This window comes from Trematomus bernacchii, unplaced genomic scaffold (genome assembly GCF_902827165.1).
Source record: "Trematomus bernacchii unplaced genomic scaffold, fTreBer1.1, whole genome shotgun sequence".
Lineage (NCBI taxonomy): Eukaryota > Metazoa > Chordata > Actinopteri > Perciformes > Nototheniidae > Trematomus > Trematomus bernacchii.
This window is the reverse complement of record NW_022987821.1, coordinates 7,373,198-7,390,697: the sequence shown is the minus strand read 5'-3', so window position 1 is coordinate 7,390,697 and position 17,500 is coordinate 7,373,198. Positions and strand designations below refer to the sequence as shown.

Below are 17,500 nucleotides of genomic sequence, written 5' to 3'. Positions count from 1 at the left end.
CTTCAGGTGATGGAGAAAAAGCAGGCAGAGGTGCACCTTGTCTTGTAGAGAAAGTGCACCATCAAGGGAGGAGGCGCCCTGAGCAAAAAAAGAGGTATGCTCGTAAAACAAGTACATGAGTACATGTGACAGATTTGCAAATGCAGCACAGAGTTGGTGGGCTCGGGGTGTAGCTAAGAGGGGGAAATGTCACTTGTCTTTGCCCGATTTCGGTCTGTCTCCACTTATAAAACTCCCATAAAAGCAATAATGTTGTGCAGATGTAGACGTTGTACCCGTGAGCTAACAATATAGAAGGCGCAGTATGTGGAGAATGCCTTTCATCAAGGCTTTACGAAGGAGGCGGGCGCTTTGATGATTCTGCTGACATTTCCAGAAGTCTTTAAAGACTCCAGTCGGGCTAATCTAATCAGTGTGTTTTCACTCTTCGAGGTGAGCGACCGGAGATGAGGAGACGTCGTGTCTAAGTGCATTTTTAATTAAACTGTTTGCAGACTGTACACACTGAATTTAATTCTATATTTTGGCATTTGTAGTTATGACACGATGCACAATCTGTCTACATGTCTCCCTCTTTTCTCATCCCTTTGTCTTAGCATTAACATTTGACTTAAAGCCAACGCCATTCATCTTCACCACACGACTGATTTCAGATGCCGACAGCATACAAATGCCCTCATCACACACACCTGCATGTGCAAACACACCCATGCTGGCACATCCTGTTGGCTCAGTAGGCCACTGATGTATTCCCAACCTTTTCTTACTCGCCGCCTCCATCTGTCCTTTCTCTCTCTCTTCACCATTTGGTCCAGAAACAGATACCATTTGTGTGGAAAGACGGAGTTATGAATTATACAAGGAGTCTTTTTATGTAATCTGTTCCCAGTATAATTATGTAAATCTTCCTTTTGTCAAGGGGGGCTGGATTCTTTGTTTGGCTGTCACAGAAATGGCACAGTTTTGGGTCTAATTTATTGCACTTTTTCCTCAGGGTAAGTGAACTCACCATCTGAATTTCACAGTGCTACAGATTTTATTATCAAGCTGGGGTCCTGTGGTCAGTGCAGCATGTATAACTGCAGGCAGAATATAAAAACGGTGCCACTAATGCCATTTCTGTCCAGACTTCAATTTTCAAATTGTCCAGGCCATTAAATCGTACAGGTGCTTTCACACAAATCTCAATTATGAGCCTCTGTTTCTGCAGAGTTTCCCCCTCCTGCACACGTCCATTTTAAAACAAGACAGAGTGCACAGAATGATCTGGAGACACACAAATCATCGGCTGCCACCCGAGAGATACGCCTCTCTCAGGACTCTGCTGTCTTTTGTCAGGTAATGGAGCTGAGAGATGAGGGATGAAATTGAGAATGTCTCCCACTTGGCAGCATAACCAATCAGATGATATTTTGGAACGGCTCGAGTCAATGAACCAGTTCAGCCATTTATCCTGCGTCTGGGACCAAAGACTGCATCACTTTCTACAAAAAAAGGTTATTTTCTACTAAGATTTCTGTCCTCTTTTGACGGGGACGATGCAAGGAAAGATATTTCCAATACAGAGCAGAGTACTCTTATGCTACACAGAGGGTTGAGAGCCATTGCAAATGTTCATAATTGCCATTTTGAGCTCTGTGTTATTGGGAAAAAGGAAATGAACAACATCCACCCTTCAAAGTGTTCCAGGTGCACCAAACAATAAAGCTTGCCTGAACAAGAAAAATGTATAATGCTTTGGCAAATGTAATTAGTTAACTTTAACGCTACCAGCTCCCTAATCACAATGACAACATATTAACACTTGCAGAAAGCATGCAGTATTTAAATTAAATACAGACAAATGTACTTAACCTTGTGTTTTAGTTGATGATTAGTACAGTAGGTTTACTATTTACAATGTGAACTTCCTTTGTCATGTGACGTCAGAAAAGTAGGGTATGGAGTTATATTGTAATTAAACAAGAAGGTGAATGTTTAGAGTTCCTAGTTAAACCAGAAAGCACTATAACAAGGTCTGAATCACCCTTAAAAAAAAGGATGCAATGACAAATGGAAGTGCCAGAAGCTCTTGTTTACATCCATAGGAAATACATTTAGCTTGAGAGTGAATACAGCCCCCTGTCTTTAAATATCCACGTGCAAAGAAGTAGTCTATATTCAGGGGGGCCCACATGTGGCGGCCGTGTGTTGAGCGCTGCGGCCTGCGGTGTGGAGCTTTAACAGCCCCTCGCGTTTCTTCTTCACACCCCGGCTCACTGAGAGCTGTTTGAACCGGTCAGACGAGAGACTGATAATTACACTGACACTTCCTGCATCAGATCGTAAGTGAGGCCGGGGAGGAAGGGAGAGGATGAAATCACCTATTTTTGCAATGTGTGTCTTGCTTTCTGCGTCACAGAGAAGATAACTCAACAAAATATATGAAGAGAAATGCTGATTTACACCCTGATATGATCATTCTTACCTCACAACTAGACCCACATGGCATCGTGTGGCTACGGCAGGTATACATGGGGATAATTGGGTGATGAGAGGCAGGTGTGGAGGCAGGTGAGAGGAGGGAAACTCTCCAAAGGCAACTGGTGCATAGATAGGAGATGAATGCATCCATGAAGATAGTATATGGAGTAAATGGGATCACTGGAGGACACACAATCTACACATTAATCATCAGTCTCTCATGGGCCACATTTTAAACGTCCAGGGGATTCGGTGTGTTTACATTACGGGTCATGTGTTGCGAGACCAATTAAACACAAGTCGTCCTTTTTCCACGGCTTCCTGTACACACAAACTGTTTTTTGGTCTGTTGCCCCCAATTTCTCCTACAAGGCTCTTCCATCACATCTCCCTCACACCCCTATAACAGCAGGGGGGGTGGGGGGGGGGGGGGGGTATAACTCCAAACCCCCCTCCTGGGCAGGTTGATGGTCTGTAAAGAGAATCATTAAGACTCAATTTGTGACCGCCACACACACACACACACACACACACACACACACACACACACACACACACACACACACACACACCACACACACACACACACACACACACACACACACACCACCACACCCGCACACGCACACGCACACACACGCACCGCCTGAGGAGGACGATCCATCACCAGCAGCCACATTCCTCAAAATGTGACGTGGAGGCTTGCTGCCTTACTGCACGACCTCTGACCTCTGAGATGTGTGTGTCTGAACACAAGCACACACACACTTCCTTGTTTTGATCTGTCTGTACATTTGTTTCTTGCCTCTGTTGTTGTCCCGGCATCTTTTTGCAAGCCATATTTTCACTCTTGACTTTCCAATAATAGCCCCTCCTGCCTGTTCAGTAATCCATCTGTGGAGAAACGTCCTCACAAAGACACTCAGGCCTCCTTCTCTGTTTCTGACCTCCCTCGTGATGGAAGTCATGTACGTGTTTAATATATTCAAAAATGCAATTATCCAATTATATGTATGCATAATAAGCAGATAGGATGAAAAGACATGTAATGGAGGACCATTTCAGGAAAAAGGATTCACGCTTTCTGCTTGTTGACCCTCCTTTCCATTATACCACGGTAACCCCACACCCCCTCCCCATAAATAACGGGTAATTGTTCAAGGGGAAGGGGCAACAGGGAGGTGTGTGTGTGTTAAGAGTCTGTATTAAGGGTTCTTCTGCTGTAATGTAATTCCTCCGTCCTCCATGCATTGTACTCAAGAGCTTCCCCTAACAACGCCTAGTGCTGCAGCTCGGCAACCTCTTCCACTATGTTCCTATGGTAACAACAAGAGTGTGTGTGTGTGTGTGTGTGTGTCTGGGAAATGAGTGATTGTCTGTGTTTGTGTGTGTGTTCATTATGGTTGTGTGGCTTATTTTTACATAATGAATCAATTACCGAGGCCGTGGGGCGAGCTCATTTGCATAATCGCAGGAGAGAGAAAAAAGATATTTTTACCGAACATCTTCTCCACACATCACAAGCTCGGATCAGTGTTTCCCTGGGAGAAGGTGAGGCCCTGTGTGTGTGTGTGTGTGTGTGTGTGTGTGTGTGTGTGTGTGTGTGTGTGTGTGTGTGTGGAGGGGGAGAGGGTGTATAATGGGACGTCCAACTGACATCATTTGTCTGCCAATCTGCACCCTGCTTGCCAAAACCCAGCCTCCATTGAGCAGGACTCTATTCTCTGTCTGTTTTTCTATTTTCTCTCATTTCACCATATTGGAGAAAGTGTCATAGCGCCCCCTACTGCCCCTGGTTTGAATCACAGCGAAAGAAACTGTAGAAATTGGAAAATGTATAACAAAGGCAAAGCACAGAATGTAAAATATTCAAGCCGTAAAGCGTCAATAAAGACTTAAGATGCAATTCTGTCATACAATATGTTAAAGGGAGACACTACAGGTGAATAGGATACCTATATATCACCATGAAACCTCCCCAGTTGATTAGATTAGTGCAAATCATTTCTGTATTACAAGTTTTAATTAAAAAATATATACAACTACAAAACATAATCACAGAGATGCAAAACGTACCATTATCACAAAAATGTTGGTCAATTAAGGAGAAATCTATACACATAACAATATAAAATTAGACAAATATTCAAGTTAATAAAATATACTTTATATTAAGAGTATTTTCCACGTTTATTTCTGCATTAAATACATAACTAATGCCTCAAAATGATTCAAATATGTATGGGTTGTCAATTCTAATTGTTAATAAGAAGCCTGTCTATTGTTATTGAGATGTGAGGAGGTTAATTAAGATGTGTCCCTACTGCTGTGTATTACATTTCATTTTAAAAGGCCTAATTATCAACCCGCGCTAAACAAAGGGAAATCATTAGATTCTTTCATTTAATAAGAACATTAAACTGGGTTATAGAGGCAGGAATGTCATAGATACAGTGTTATTAACTCATATAACTCTGATTATTAGCCAGGGTAATACAAAAACATGTTGTTGTGGAACAGAGTAATCAAAAATGTGCTGATAATGCCTAACTTTGTTGATTTCCGACACACTGTGCAGGAGCTGGTTCTGTGGATGCACAATGCTGCCACCCTGTGGTCATTTTATAGAACTGCAGTCATGTATTTCTCCTCCATGTAAATCTTCTTAGAGGGTCTTTGGGTTTAGTCTTTCCTCCACCTTTTGACAGAACAGGTGACTGGAAGATGAGTAGCCAATGACTTTAACACAAGAGTCCTCTATCATGTATAAAACGTTAACGAACAGGACATCCACATCTTTGCAGATTTGTATCAGTTTCTGTTTATCCTTCTTGTTGTAGTCGATCTGATGAACCCTCAACATTATCCTCCAAATCTCCACTAGACCTTTGAGGCTTCCTAACGCATACTGCAGCCGTGAGACCGTGGAAGTTGGCCTCTCGGTTAAAACTAACCTTACGAGGTCGGTGCCTTCGCTCTGAACGGACACATCAACGCCTCTGGAGCATTGGTCGAACTCCTCTTTGTCAAATTTTTCGATGTAATTGAATATGTAGGAGTCCACCCAGATGCACGTATCCTCCTGATCCTCGAGACCAACTGCAGACACATTTCCCCGTCTCCTCAGTGTTACTCTTGGAGGACTTTGAGACATGTTTGTGTCTGGTTTGGATCTTAGTCGTGGTGGCAGGGCTCTTCTGATCTGATTCCTGCAGATAGTCAGCGCTGCTGCTGCTGCCTGTCTGACTCTCCCCTCTGATCGTAGAGGCTGAAACCCTGTCTGGTCTGCTGCGTTTATCTGACATATCGTCTACCCCTGACTGTTTTGGAGATATTTCCATCTCCAGGCCTATTAAGGAAGGTCTATTCCTTGAATTGTGCACTGGTCTGGGGTTTGTCTCTACTTGCTCTGTCCGATTTTCTGTGGGCAATTCGAGCCGATCTCTCTCACAAGAAGCTTTTCGCCTCGGGGAATGAGTTTCAGAATGCAGGCGTTGTGTTTCCTCACCTGTGGTGTGCAGTGGAGGTGATAAGCAGTTAGCACTTCCTGGTCCCAGCTTAGCTTTAGCCCCGTGGCGGCTTACAGAGCTGTGAGGAGATGTGACCCTGGGATTAGGAGCAGTTTCTTTGAGTTTGACGGCAGATGTTTGGGCTGTGGAGTTAAGTCTTTCCGCCCTGAGGATGAGGTCCTGTCTCAGGGCTCGGACGGCGGTGAAAGGCCCTTCGATGGTGGGTTTTCTCCGCTTTGGTGAAGGTAGGAAACGTATCGACCTGTGAGCTGACCGCAGACTCTGAATCAGCGACGACTGATCTCTGCCGAACACGGAGAGATCAACTGTAGCGCTGGAGACGTAGAAAAACACCTGCAGCACAAGAACACATTAATATCTTATATATCATATGAGAAAACTAACCACTATGCATGTAAGAATAAAGTGACGCTTACATCTGTAGAGAAGGGGAACACAGTGAGCAGGTATTCTTCTGGAAACTCATCGTCCGCCATGATCTGCTGCTCCTTTCCCACCGCCCTGTTTGCATCTGCCAAGAGAAGTGCACTGATATGTTATAATGTTCATAAAGCCATTCAAAAATGACACAAAACCTCATTATCTCCCATTCTGATGCTGCCACCATACTGTAATCTGGTGAATCAAACCACTGGCATGCATCAACGCAGCACTTCCTGTAGATAAATGATTGATATATACCTCACCTCTCTACATATTGTATTATAAGTGGTTCCCAGGGGAATTAATTGAGGGTCCCATGGGAACCAATTAAAGCATTAAATAGGAGATACATTCAGAAATGACTGCACATGGCTTAAGGCATTTAAATATCTAGTCACTGCTTATGACTTACAGCCAGTCATAACTAATGATAACTGAATAAATGTGAATTTAGCAGCTTAGAAAATCCCTGCAGGCGTGTCCAGAAATACTGTCACGTGTATGGTAAAATATTCAATCTGTAACACGCCTTTCAAAATCACTTTGTCAATTTGCAGCTGTATCTCTCGATACAGGTACAGTTTACTATGATATACTGTTTATACACCCTAAAATATGTTTGCATTACTGCATTGAAGTGAAGAAAACACCAATACCATTATTAGTGATAGTTTTGATTTGTTTACGTTGTACATCTAGAGGAAATATGTCACTTCCTGTCACTATCTTTGAGTAGTAAACACGATCTTTATTATGATTCAGATGCTGATGTTTGTATACCTTCAGTACAGCCGAATAGTTATTACTGAAGTATTATGATAACGTGAATACACAAGATGCTCACACTGGGGCTGCTTTCTAAAAAAAATGAATTTATTCGGCTTTAACTCGAACTGGTGCTTCCTAAAAGTGAGACTTGAAACTTAAATCACAACACACACACACACACACACACACACACACAGTTAGGTCTCCCTTGAAAAAGAGATCAATGATCTCAATGGGATACACCTGGATAAATAAAGGTTTGAAATTAAATGAAAGTAGCTTGTAGCTTGTGTTTAGAAGAGGTTGACTTACCTTCAGCTTTGTCAAAAGTGACCAAAGCGACCCCCTGCATGTTGGTGGGTAACTTGACGACCTCCACGTCTCCTCCATGGCTCTTTCTGCAGCTCTGGAAGTGAATTGTTAGCTTGTCTATCATCCTGCTGACGGGCAGCACTTCGGGCACACCGGACACCACTACGGTCCTCTTTTCCTCCCGGGAATCTGTCTCCATTTCGGCTACAGACATGAAGCCCAGCGAGCATCTCAGCTAACTGCTAAGGCGCCTTTTCCCTCCACTGTAAACCCCGAGCTGTTGCTATAAACACACACACAGCTACCGGGAGAGTTTGCTTTCACTTTCACTCTGCTGTGCATGCGTTAGTATCTACAGCTGTCCACTAGGGCTCACTGTTGCTCTACGTTAACTTACATGTCAAAATGGCTAATTTCTGCATCTCTGCAAAGCCAAGAGCAACATTTTCCCAACAGTTGCCTCATCATGTTGCTATTATTCTTCCCCGTACACTATAGGAACATCTTGCATCAAGGAAACTGTTAAATACACTCTTAACTGTATATCTGTAGACTTGGTATGTCTTAAATGTCCGGTTAGGATGTATTAGAACGAAATCTAAAATGAAAATTGTAAATAAGCCATCTGTATGTAAAAAACCAACTGTATGTAAATTGTAAATAAGCCATCTGTATGTCAAATATGTCTTATATGTCTTAAATGATATGATGAATTGGAAATGGGGGACCCTGATGTAAACAAGATGAAAGTCTTTCTCTGGTCTGCATCCCCTTAACAATTGTATGTTTTGAGCTGTACTGTACTGTACCCAATATACAAGCTGTTAATAAACTTTTCAATCAATCAATCAAGTGTACCAAATAGTGTACTACAATGTCACTTATTTTATAAATACTGCTTATTTATATTCCCTGAATGTGTGCAATTTGTATTTTATTATTTCAAACACTATGTGCATGCCTTTTTATCTACTAGTGTGTTATTTGTCCTTATATATGCTGCTATCTATATAATGCTGTAACTATGTACATTTCTCCTCTGTGGGGAGCCCTTCTGATTCCTAACATACTGTCAGTTTATTGCTCACCTTTAAACATAGGAAAAAGTTATGTAAACACGTGTGGTGCAAACATTTATTAGAGTCAAACCAAAAGAAAAGGAAAAAAGCCACACCAGACACAGCGACCTCATGATTCACACAAACAAAATCCAAAACAAAAAAGAAGAAGCCAAGTAGAACGACACACTCGTTTGCATTTTTCTTGTGCATATAAACATTTTAATTAAATATAAAAGAAAGTGGCCTGGTCGAGTGCAACAAACAGGAACGATGGGGTCGATAAAAGAAAGAAATCCAGGCCCAGTCCGATAGCAATTAAATCTCCATCTCGTTCATCACTTCAGTGCAAATCCAACATTCACTGTGTATAAAAGTGACTGCAAATAATTCAGGTAGTATATCTATTATTCAGTGTTTATTATTGTATGGGCTGCTGTGTGTTATCGTTGGGAGCATGTTGAACAAGAACTCATTCCTGTGTACCTCACTGCGGATAAACGCTTCTCAGTTTCAGTGGCTAGAAAACAGATGAAGGAATTATTGATGAATGTTAAATAAAATATGACACTTGCTTTGATATGAATGCTCAGTTTGAATTCAATTACATGGTAGGGGAACCCCAATTTCACGTGTCAAGTGTGCACAAAAACATTATTGAACCAGAAAACAGTTGGATTATGATCACCATGAGCTCGATATGATGCATACACCTGTTTTTTTTTTTTAAAAGAAAATCCCAAAGCTCTCCAAACACTTTCGAACAGCAAACTAGAATTTTTTTTAAGTAGAGATGGTCATCGGACGCATTTCGAAAAAACAAACCTCAGACCTTTTGGCCAGATAAAATGAAGTAAAACAAAATAAAAAAAGTGAACATTCATTCTTCAAAACATTAGCTTTTGATTTGGACAGAGTCTGTGAACTCCAGACTGAGGCAGCAGAGGCAGGTGGTTTTCGATGTGCGTTCGTTTCACGCTCCTTCGACGCACCGGGAGTTTTAGCAGCTATGAGTTCGCCGAGTTAAGAGTCACAGCGCTCCACTTTGTGTCCGGTGCTAGTCCTGTGGTGGAGCGTGCTGCTCGGGGCGGAGTATCTGGAGGGTAGCATGGCAAAGATGGAGTATGATGAGGCCAGGTGAGTGTCCCTGGTGGTGTTTCGCTGGATCAATTGGCCCCCTTTGCAGAAGTTTGCCAGGAGGTGGTGTGATTCTGTACAGCTGATCCCCTCCGGAGGATCCGTCACTTCCAGGATCTGACTGCTCACTACAGACAAACACAGACAGCACTGTGAGCAGGCGGGAAATAACAACAACTGCCAGAGGAATCACAACTATACCATCGGGAGGCTTCGATAAAATGCGGCTGTCAGGGAAAAGCTGTGGGCTGAAGGTCGGTCGAACAAGTCACAATGTCACTCAAATGTTTTTACTCGGTCTTAAAAATAATGCTGTTTTGTTGCTAGAACTTTCCACATTATTGTCAATTTTCATGTCTTTTAACGGTATCTGTATTCTGTGTGAGATCAATTGTCTGTGAAATGTCTTTGTGAAGCAATTTGGACTGCACTTGTTGTATGAAAGGTGCTATACAAATAAAGATTATTAATTATCACAAACTATTCCGATAATCTATGAAGTATTTTTTCATGCAAAATGGCAGAAAAATGCTGTGAAATATAGATATTTCCTCTCTGTTATTACACTGAATATCTTTGGATTGTGGACCGATAAAACAAGACCTCCCCCTGGACAATCTAATCAAATGCGAGGGACATTAATCATTATTTTCTGATGTTAAATCTAGAAAAGAAAACCTGCATATTAAGCGAAAATTTACATTTTTGTTTGTTGCAGTTCTACATTTAACGCACAAAACAAAAACTCCTTGTTGATTGCACTTGTGATATGATTGACTAAAGCACCTGAATAATGCAAAAATAATACCCCGGTGTGTGCACAAATTTGACGCTGTATTTGAAATAATCAGCACATTTCTGTCGGCACAATACCGCCGGGGCTGCAGGTTGCACTGCCAGGTGTGAGATCTGCCCCGTCTGTGATTTATTCTGCTTACACACACACTAACACACACTTCTCCTCCTCAGCTGCGGAGTGCAGAAAGCACATTTTGACACTACAAAAACCTGATGTTATTTCAGGTAATCTGCACAGAAGCTGAGTTTATTACTTACTTTCCTTTTTCTCTTTAAAATACGATGTTTGAGTCAGGATTGCATGAACTTAAGTATTGAAAAATACTTTCTGTACAGGGAAGGTTACATCTAGGTCAGAACGTCGAGTAAACTTAAAATGACTGCCGTTAAATGGAGGTTCACTAAACTAATGCCTCCCTCTGGACTTCCTATTACCTGCTTCACCTACACTGAGATCTGAAGACAGAGGTTTTCTGCTGGCCTTCCTCCCATGAGCGCTTCGCCAAACCCCCAGTGGACCCTGAGGAGAAAGAAGGCCATCAGCTCATCTGAGATGCAACTTTTTATCATTTAATACAGAGGATTGACTCCAGAAAATGGTAATAACGTTATTGCAGGAGTGTGTGTGTGTGTGTGTGTGTGTGTGTCTGACCTGGTGTTTGGCCACCATGTGGGCGGTGTGGATCAGCGGAGGTCTGATGGAGGGTTTGTACTGTAGAGGTTGGCCCAGTAGAGAGTAGTGTGCTTCACCTTCACAGACAAAACACAACAAGGTATTAATCAAAAGTGGATTTTCAGATCCGTAGAAACAAGAAACTTTAAATTGATTTGGATTGGAGATCCTGAGCGTACTAGAGGACATTTATTATTAATTATACAAATCTCAAATAACCTACTAACTAACAGACAATAGAAGCAAATGAGATAAAGATATAACAGCCAATCAGAAATGACCTAATACTCCACTATAAATGCATCACAATGCTAAATAAGTGAAAGTGCAAATCAATCTAAGGGTGTTGAGAATACGTGAGCAAAGGTTAATTGACTTAGCATAAAATACATTTCTGTTTGCTCAAGTAAAGTATTTTTTGCATGACAGTTTCTCTACACAATCAAACTGTTTGCAAAACATCTCTGCACACTCAGGCTTGAGGCAGGAATAGGTTTAGATGATCCTGTAATGTCTTTACTTCTGCGTTACTACTGACCTTGTCCACTGTGGCAGAAGGCTGTAGGGAGCGGCGGGGGGTGGTGCGGGTGGTGGGCCATGACAGGGATGGAGGAAATGCCTGATGGGAGGCCCTTGACGCTGGGCGGGCGGCCTGGCAAGGGCGTGAGGGCCCGCGATAAGGGCCGGCTGCTCTACACACAACACACCGGAAAGAGGAAGAAGAGGGAAGAAGAAAAAACACTTTCATTCAAAAAAAGCAACCACTGCGAGTCATTGCTTTAATGTACCGTCCCATCCACATTAGTCCCCTTAATGTACCATTACGCCCTGATGCTGAGGACTATTCCCTCCTCGTTTTCAGGTTACGCCAGCGCCGACTTCATTTGCTGAGCCTATTTACGGCGACATTTAACCCGCCTGGAGCGCAGGAGGCGAGCCTGGCGTCACTGTCAAACTCAGACAACAAAACTAAATTGGCTTTCAAATTGCTTTCTTGTAACCGTCTGTAACTTTCTGACACGTACTGTATTGCTCTGTGTGGCAAACATCGCTCGAGCAAATGTAGAATTTAATTTAACATTGTTTGGGAAAAAGTCAAAAGCTCTGGACCACTGAGGTGATTAAATTAAAAAAGCTAGATAAGGTTATAAGGAGATTAGAAATACTCAACCGTTTTTCAATTTAAAATTCAAAGGTTTTATTGTCATATGCACAGTGTAGAAATGGCAATGACATTCTTCTGACCTGAGCTCCTCCAACAATGCAACATATATAATAAAATACAAAAATAAAAATAGTGCAAGAAAGTAAATAGAATATGATATGTACAAGAACCGAATAAGAAATTAAATAATGTACATTAAGACACGGTTTATTGCAGAAAGAGTGGGGTTTGATTATCTTTGTACAATTCCATATATTTTTATGTCCCAACTTGGGATCAATAAAGGACTTCTTATCCCATCTTTTCTTATCTTATCTTTGCACACGGGCAGCGTTTGTACCTGGGTGTTTTCTAGAGGCGGCAGGAGTTCTGCAGGTCTGCGGCTGCGCTGGTGCTCCGGGTGTTTGTGGCTGGTTGGTTTCCTCTGACAGGGGGAGGGGGCTCTTTGCTGCTGGCAGGAGGGCGCCGTCATCTGCAGCATCACCATGCCACCACCGGGGGCCGCGGGTAACAACCCTGCACAAAGAAAACGGAAAAACACAAGCTGTGAGCTAAAAATGCAGTGTATCAAATATCCGACAGTCTGACACAATCACCACATTCAAGTCCCTCCTCAAAACCTGTTCAGATCAGCCTACTCACTGTCGTGCTACATGTTACGGTCTTTTTGTACCGTCTTAAACCTTTCCTTCGAATATTTTATGAATTGTCTGGTGTCCTTTGGGTGCTTTGAAAGGCGCCTCTTAATAGAATGAATCATTATTAATTATTATTATTTATTTATTAATAAGGTCATGCATGGAAAGGACATATTTTTATGTATTTATTATTATATATACACCTTCGGTTTACACATCTTTATATTCATTTACTGTTGTGTTGTCTTGGTATAATCTATTTATTTTTTGGATTTATTTGGATTTCTTGGAACTAATGTATTTATTTATAATAATACATTTATTATTTTATTGCATTGTGTGGAGAATGCGTTCTGTGGTTTGGGATAAGTGGAAAAAAAGGGGGTAGATATTGGTATCATGCTCCATCTTGATTGTGTTACCCTGTGAAAACTCAATAAATATATGAAAAAAATATCATCATTTATTCACCAAACAGCACTTTAGTTCAGCTGCACACCTCATCAGTGAAAAGGCAGCTAAGCAATTAGGTTCTAAGTGCCTGGATTTTAAGGGCATATCCGTGGTGGCAATAACATCCCATTCCCTCTGCAATGATCACACTATCTTATGACGCTTGACTTAAAAAAACAAACAACTCAGCAATCAAGAGGTTTCAGAAGCTCCATAAATCCCACACCCTCGTGTAATTAATTTCCGTTTACATAAAGCTCACATTAGGTGGAAACCGTATTGTAAACCTGGCACGGCCGACACCCGTGTTGATTTATGAATTATCACCCAACAACAGTATCAAGGACAACGGCTTTTTGGACTTAGTCTACAGATTATTTCTGGACCGAGCCAATTAAAAATGTTTACTGGTGACGCTGTAGGTGAGACCTTTATCCGACCTCATTACTGACGGGCGGGAAACGATGGCTCCCTCCGACGCTCGCACATAATAATCAGGCATGAATAATAAAGGTCATTAGTAAGGAGACTGCCCCACCTGGGCCTCTGGACAGCAAGAGCCCTTCGAAAAGGCCAATACATGAAAAGATGAGTTATTATGGAGGGATTCATTGCTTACATTTTTTGTTAATTTTTTTATGTTAATTCACTTAGTGGTAGTTTTATCTGTCTCCATTAAACCTAGCCCAATATATCGCCAGAAGCAGTCATATATTAACAATTTCTTTATTGCATTAAAGCATGAATCTGTTGTGGATAGTTTATGATGAACCTGTAGTGAAGCAGTTGGGAAGTAGGGCAGTTAGGAAATAAGACTATTTTTTACCTATATTAGATTTAACCATGTGATAATTTGTCCCTGCCAAAAGCTTCATCAGTGATTTCTCACTTTAATCGTTTCCCCCCACACCAAACGACATTCAGACTGAGTTGTTGTCGATGTATTTGCAGAGGTAGACCAACCGGCTGTTTAATCTCCGGGAAAGACGGGGAAAAAAAAAAGGTGGACGTGCAAATCACTTTCACTTATCCAAACCCCCCCGGGGGGCCGTCGGCACCACGCCTCACTCTTTTCTCATTTTAAAAATCCAGAGTGTAAATCGAATCACGCTTCTGAAGCACACACGTGAACCCTGGGAAGATTATTTCATTAGGAGGCGCGGGTCGTAGCGTTATTGACACTGAGAGATGGGGAGGAATAAAAGCTGGAAGTGATGGGGAATCTCCAGAGTGGCTAATGTCAGGGAGGGAATATTCTCCGTGTGATCCTGGTGAGCAGAACCAGGTGTTTTGGATATTTTTCGGAGCTTACCTGCGTACTGTTGGCCCGGGTGCTGCTGGGAAACGCAGGGCGACGAGGTCTGAGGAAACTGAAGCTGCTCCATCATCTGTGCCGGCAGGAAGCTCACTGTGGAGCTGAGAAACACACGGGACACCAAGGGTTTTACAACAGGAAACAAAGTCAATTAAGACTTATTTTAATAGTACAAAGAATACATTTTAATATGTTTTAAGCTTCTAACTGGCAAGGCAGGAAACTCACTGTGGAGCTGAGAAACACACGGGACACCAAGGGTTTTACAACAGGCCACAAGGTACACTAAGACCTTTTACAACAGCACATAAAACACATTTTAATATGTTTTAAGCTTATAACTGGCAAGGTGTGTAAGATGATGGTGCGTTAATGCCTAGCCCAGCATGAATTTATTGACATTTACATCATTTTTTTTAACTATTTGACAACGCTTATAAGTCCTTTTAGCTTCTGAAATGTGAAAATAATATCTTGTCATTGTTGAACAGTTAATTTAATTGAATACACTTGGATTAGGGACTTGGTTAAAATCAACACATCTGGTGCAACGATTTAGTAATTGTTTTCCGATGTTGTAAAGATATTTGAGAACATCCTGTTCGGCTTGGAGCGCCATATTTATGTTACTACATTCTGACATTTTATAGCGCAAACAACAACTTTGTTAATTAAAACCATAATGGAAAGATTAATCGACCATGAAATGAATTGTGACTTGCATAATTCTGAACACTATCATACATTATTTACCTTAAAACACGAGCAGGAAAAAAAGCCTAAATGGATAGATGGATGAACCTTTTCCATTAAAATAAGTCGATAAGCTGTTTGAAGTTTAAATGTTGACACATTTGTCAGCAGAAGTGCTTCTGGCGCTCCAGATTGAGGAAAAAGGAGTGAACGCTCACACCTAAGTGATTAGTAAATCCCTTCTAAACCTGCACAGACGTAAATCTGCGGGAGCTCGGAGATCTTAGCGCTGCAGCTGGGGGGTATTAAAATTGAAATGTAACTTTAAGTCCATGTGCAAAGCAGGCGTGTTGCTCGGTAAGCATCTCGCCTGCAGGGTTTTTTCTGCAGCTGCTGGAGAAACAGGCTGCAGGTGGACAGTCGGGCCTCGTGGGAAAACACTGAGCCAGCAGCATAAATCACTTCCTCCGACTGCCCTACTAAAGCAGCCTCATTTCACAGCTGGGACAATGAGAGACTGACCTCTCCTCTCAAGTGTGTGTGTGTGTGTGTGTGTGTGTGTGTGTGTGTGTGTGTGTGTGTGTGTGTGTGTGTGTGTGTGTGTGTGTGTGTGGTTCCTCTGCAGGTGATGACTACGAACATGTCTGCCTCATGTCTGGTGTTTGTTACGAGCACACGGCGGTCCCAGTAGTGCTCTGCTCACCACTATCCAGATTGATTGGGTCCATGGAGGTAGGAACTAATTACATGTTTTTGCTTTCTGTGAACTAGTTCTATCAATCAGCTTATAATGAGAACCAAAGCACGGAGCTCACACACTGGGAAAAAAGCTTTTTTAAAAAGGGGCTTCACGCAGACAGGAAACACTGAATGCATCGTGGTAATAACTACAATTTTTCGCCCACAGTGAACAAAGATGACCTTGGCTCGTCAGGCCTGTCATGTCTATAAATAAGAGGCTCCTATCAGGAGTGAGAAACGGCATTGAGCACCTGCAAATGGCTTTCTGGGACAGAGCAAATCCACAGGCGAGATAATAACTCCATCTGAAACCGATTAAAGGCTCTTCAGCTATTACAACCTGTCGTTATAAAAGGGTGAACATAAATCTGAGCTTATTAGCAGTCATTTTTCCATCACTGTTTCATGAGATGCTGGTAAAATGCATACATTTCTATTGACATTTGAGAAATAATGCATTGTTTATCATGACTTTTGCAACATGCTGGTGCCTCTGGTACCTCATGGTGGTGTGCTGGTTGGGGGGCAGCAGGCTGTAGCAGGGCTGCATGCCGGCGACCGCCACCCCCCCCTGCCCCGGCTGACAGGAAACAAAAACCGGCTGCTGGTACGACTGCTGCGGCATGGAAACCTGCTGCAGGGACAAAATCAGCAGGTTAACCAGCAAATAAAACCATAAAACTATAAGATAATCTGCAAAAAAGCATCACAAATAATGGATAAATAGCTGAAAAACAAGGAATATAGAATCGTATCTCTTTCTCATTTCCACACAAGTAATATTAATCTGACACGGATCATCCAAATACCTGATAAGACTGCATTGGAGGGTACTGGACCATCATGCCTTGCATCTGGTTGCCCATATTGCTTTGCTGGTTGCCAGTGAGCGCGAGGCTGGAGGTTGGCTGCATGCCCATTATGGTCTGGTAGCTGGACGCTGGGTTTGGCATCATGGCTTGGTGCACTGAGGCGAAAATGAGAAAGAAACAAGGCTGTGACCGAGAGAAAAGAGACTCAATAATATTCAGGATTTCTAAGACATGGTTATCAAGATTTTAGGAGGAAATAGCACAAGATTTATACATTTTTAAGGGTAATGAATCAACAGAAGGCACAACGCTGTGACCGAGAGAAAAGAGACTCGAGATAGACATTAATATTCATGATTTCTAAGACTTGGTTATCAAGATTTTACAAGAAAACATTCATAGAGTTTTAAGGGTAATGAGTCATCGGAAGAATAAGAAAGCAAGCAGCAGCTGATTGAAAGATTGTGGAGGTACAGCTAAGCAGTGTTGAGGCTCTTGGAATAAATGAGAAAGTCAATATA

At 42.0% G+C, this 17,500-nt stretch overlaps 2 protein-coding genes across 10 annotated transcripts in view; both read right to left on the bottom strand.

Moving 5' to 3' along the window:
* Nucleotides 1-4,507: 4,507 nt before the first annotated feature.
* On the bottom strand, nt 4,508-7,781 carry LOC117499078. Its single transcript, XM_034151361.1, has 3 exons — nt 7,497-7,781; nt 6,410-6,504; nt 4,508-6,326 (listed from the first exon to the last, which is right to left on the bottom strand). Exons 1-3 carry the CDS (start codon nt 7,708-7,710, stop codon nt 5,490-5,492), a joined length of 1,146 nt encoding a protein of 381 aa, XP_034007252.1. The 5' UTR covers nt 7,711-7,781; the 3' UTR covers nt 4,508-5,489.
* Nucleotides 7,782-8,616: 835 nt separating this feature from the next.
* Nucleotides 8,617-17,500, bottom strand: part of LOC117499041 (R3H domain-containing protein 1-like) — a 41,845-nt gene continuing 32,961 nt past the window's right edge. For 6 of the 9 annotated variants that reach the window (XM_034151276.1, XM_034151281.1, XM_034151279.1 and 3 more), the window contains 8 exons: nt 16,977-17,134; nt 16,668-16,801; nt 14,731-14,834; nt 12,668-12,843; nt 11,701-11,854; nt 11,142-11,239; nt 10,925-11,009; nt 8,617-9,819 (listed from right to left, as the gene is read on the bottom strand). In XM_034151276.1, the coding sequence (XP_034007167.1) occupies nt 9,578-9,819; nt 10,925-11,009; nt 11,142-11,239; nt 11,701-11,854; nt 12,668-12,843; nt 14,731-14,834; nt 16,668-16,801; nt 16,977-17,134 (1,151 nt within the window). In that variant the 3' untranslated portion in view covers nt 8,617-9,577. The remainder of the gene's footprint in view (nt 9,820-10,924; nt 11,010-11,141; nt 11,240-11,700; nt 11,855-12,667; nt 12,844-14,730; nt 14,835-16,667; nt 16,802-16,976; nt 17,135-17,500) is intronic. The other 3 variants (XM_034151282.1, XR_004557650.1, XR_004557649.1) reach the window with 3 other exon arrangements.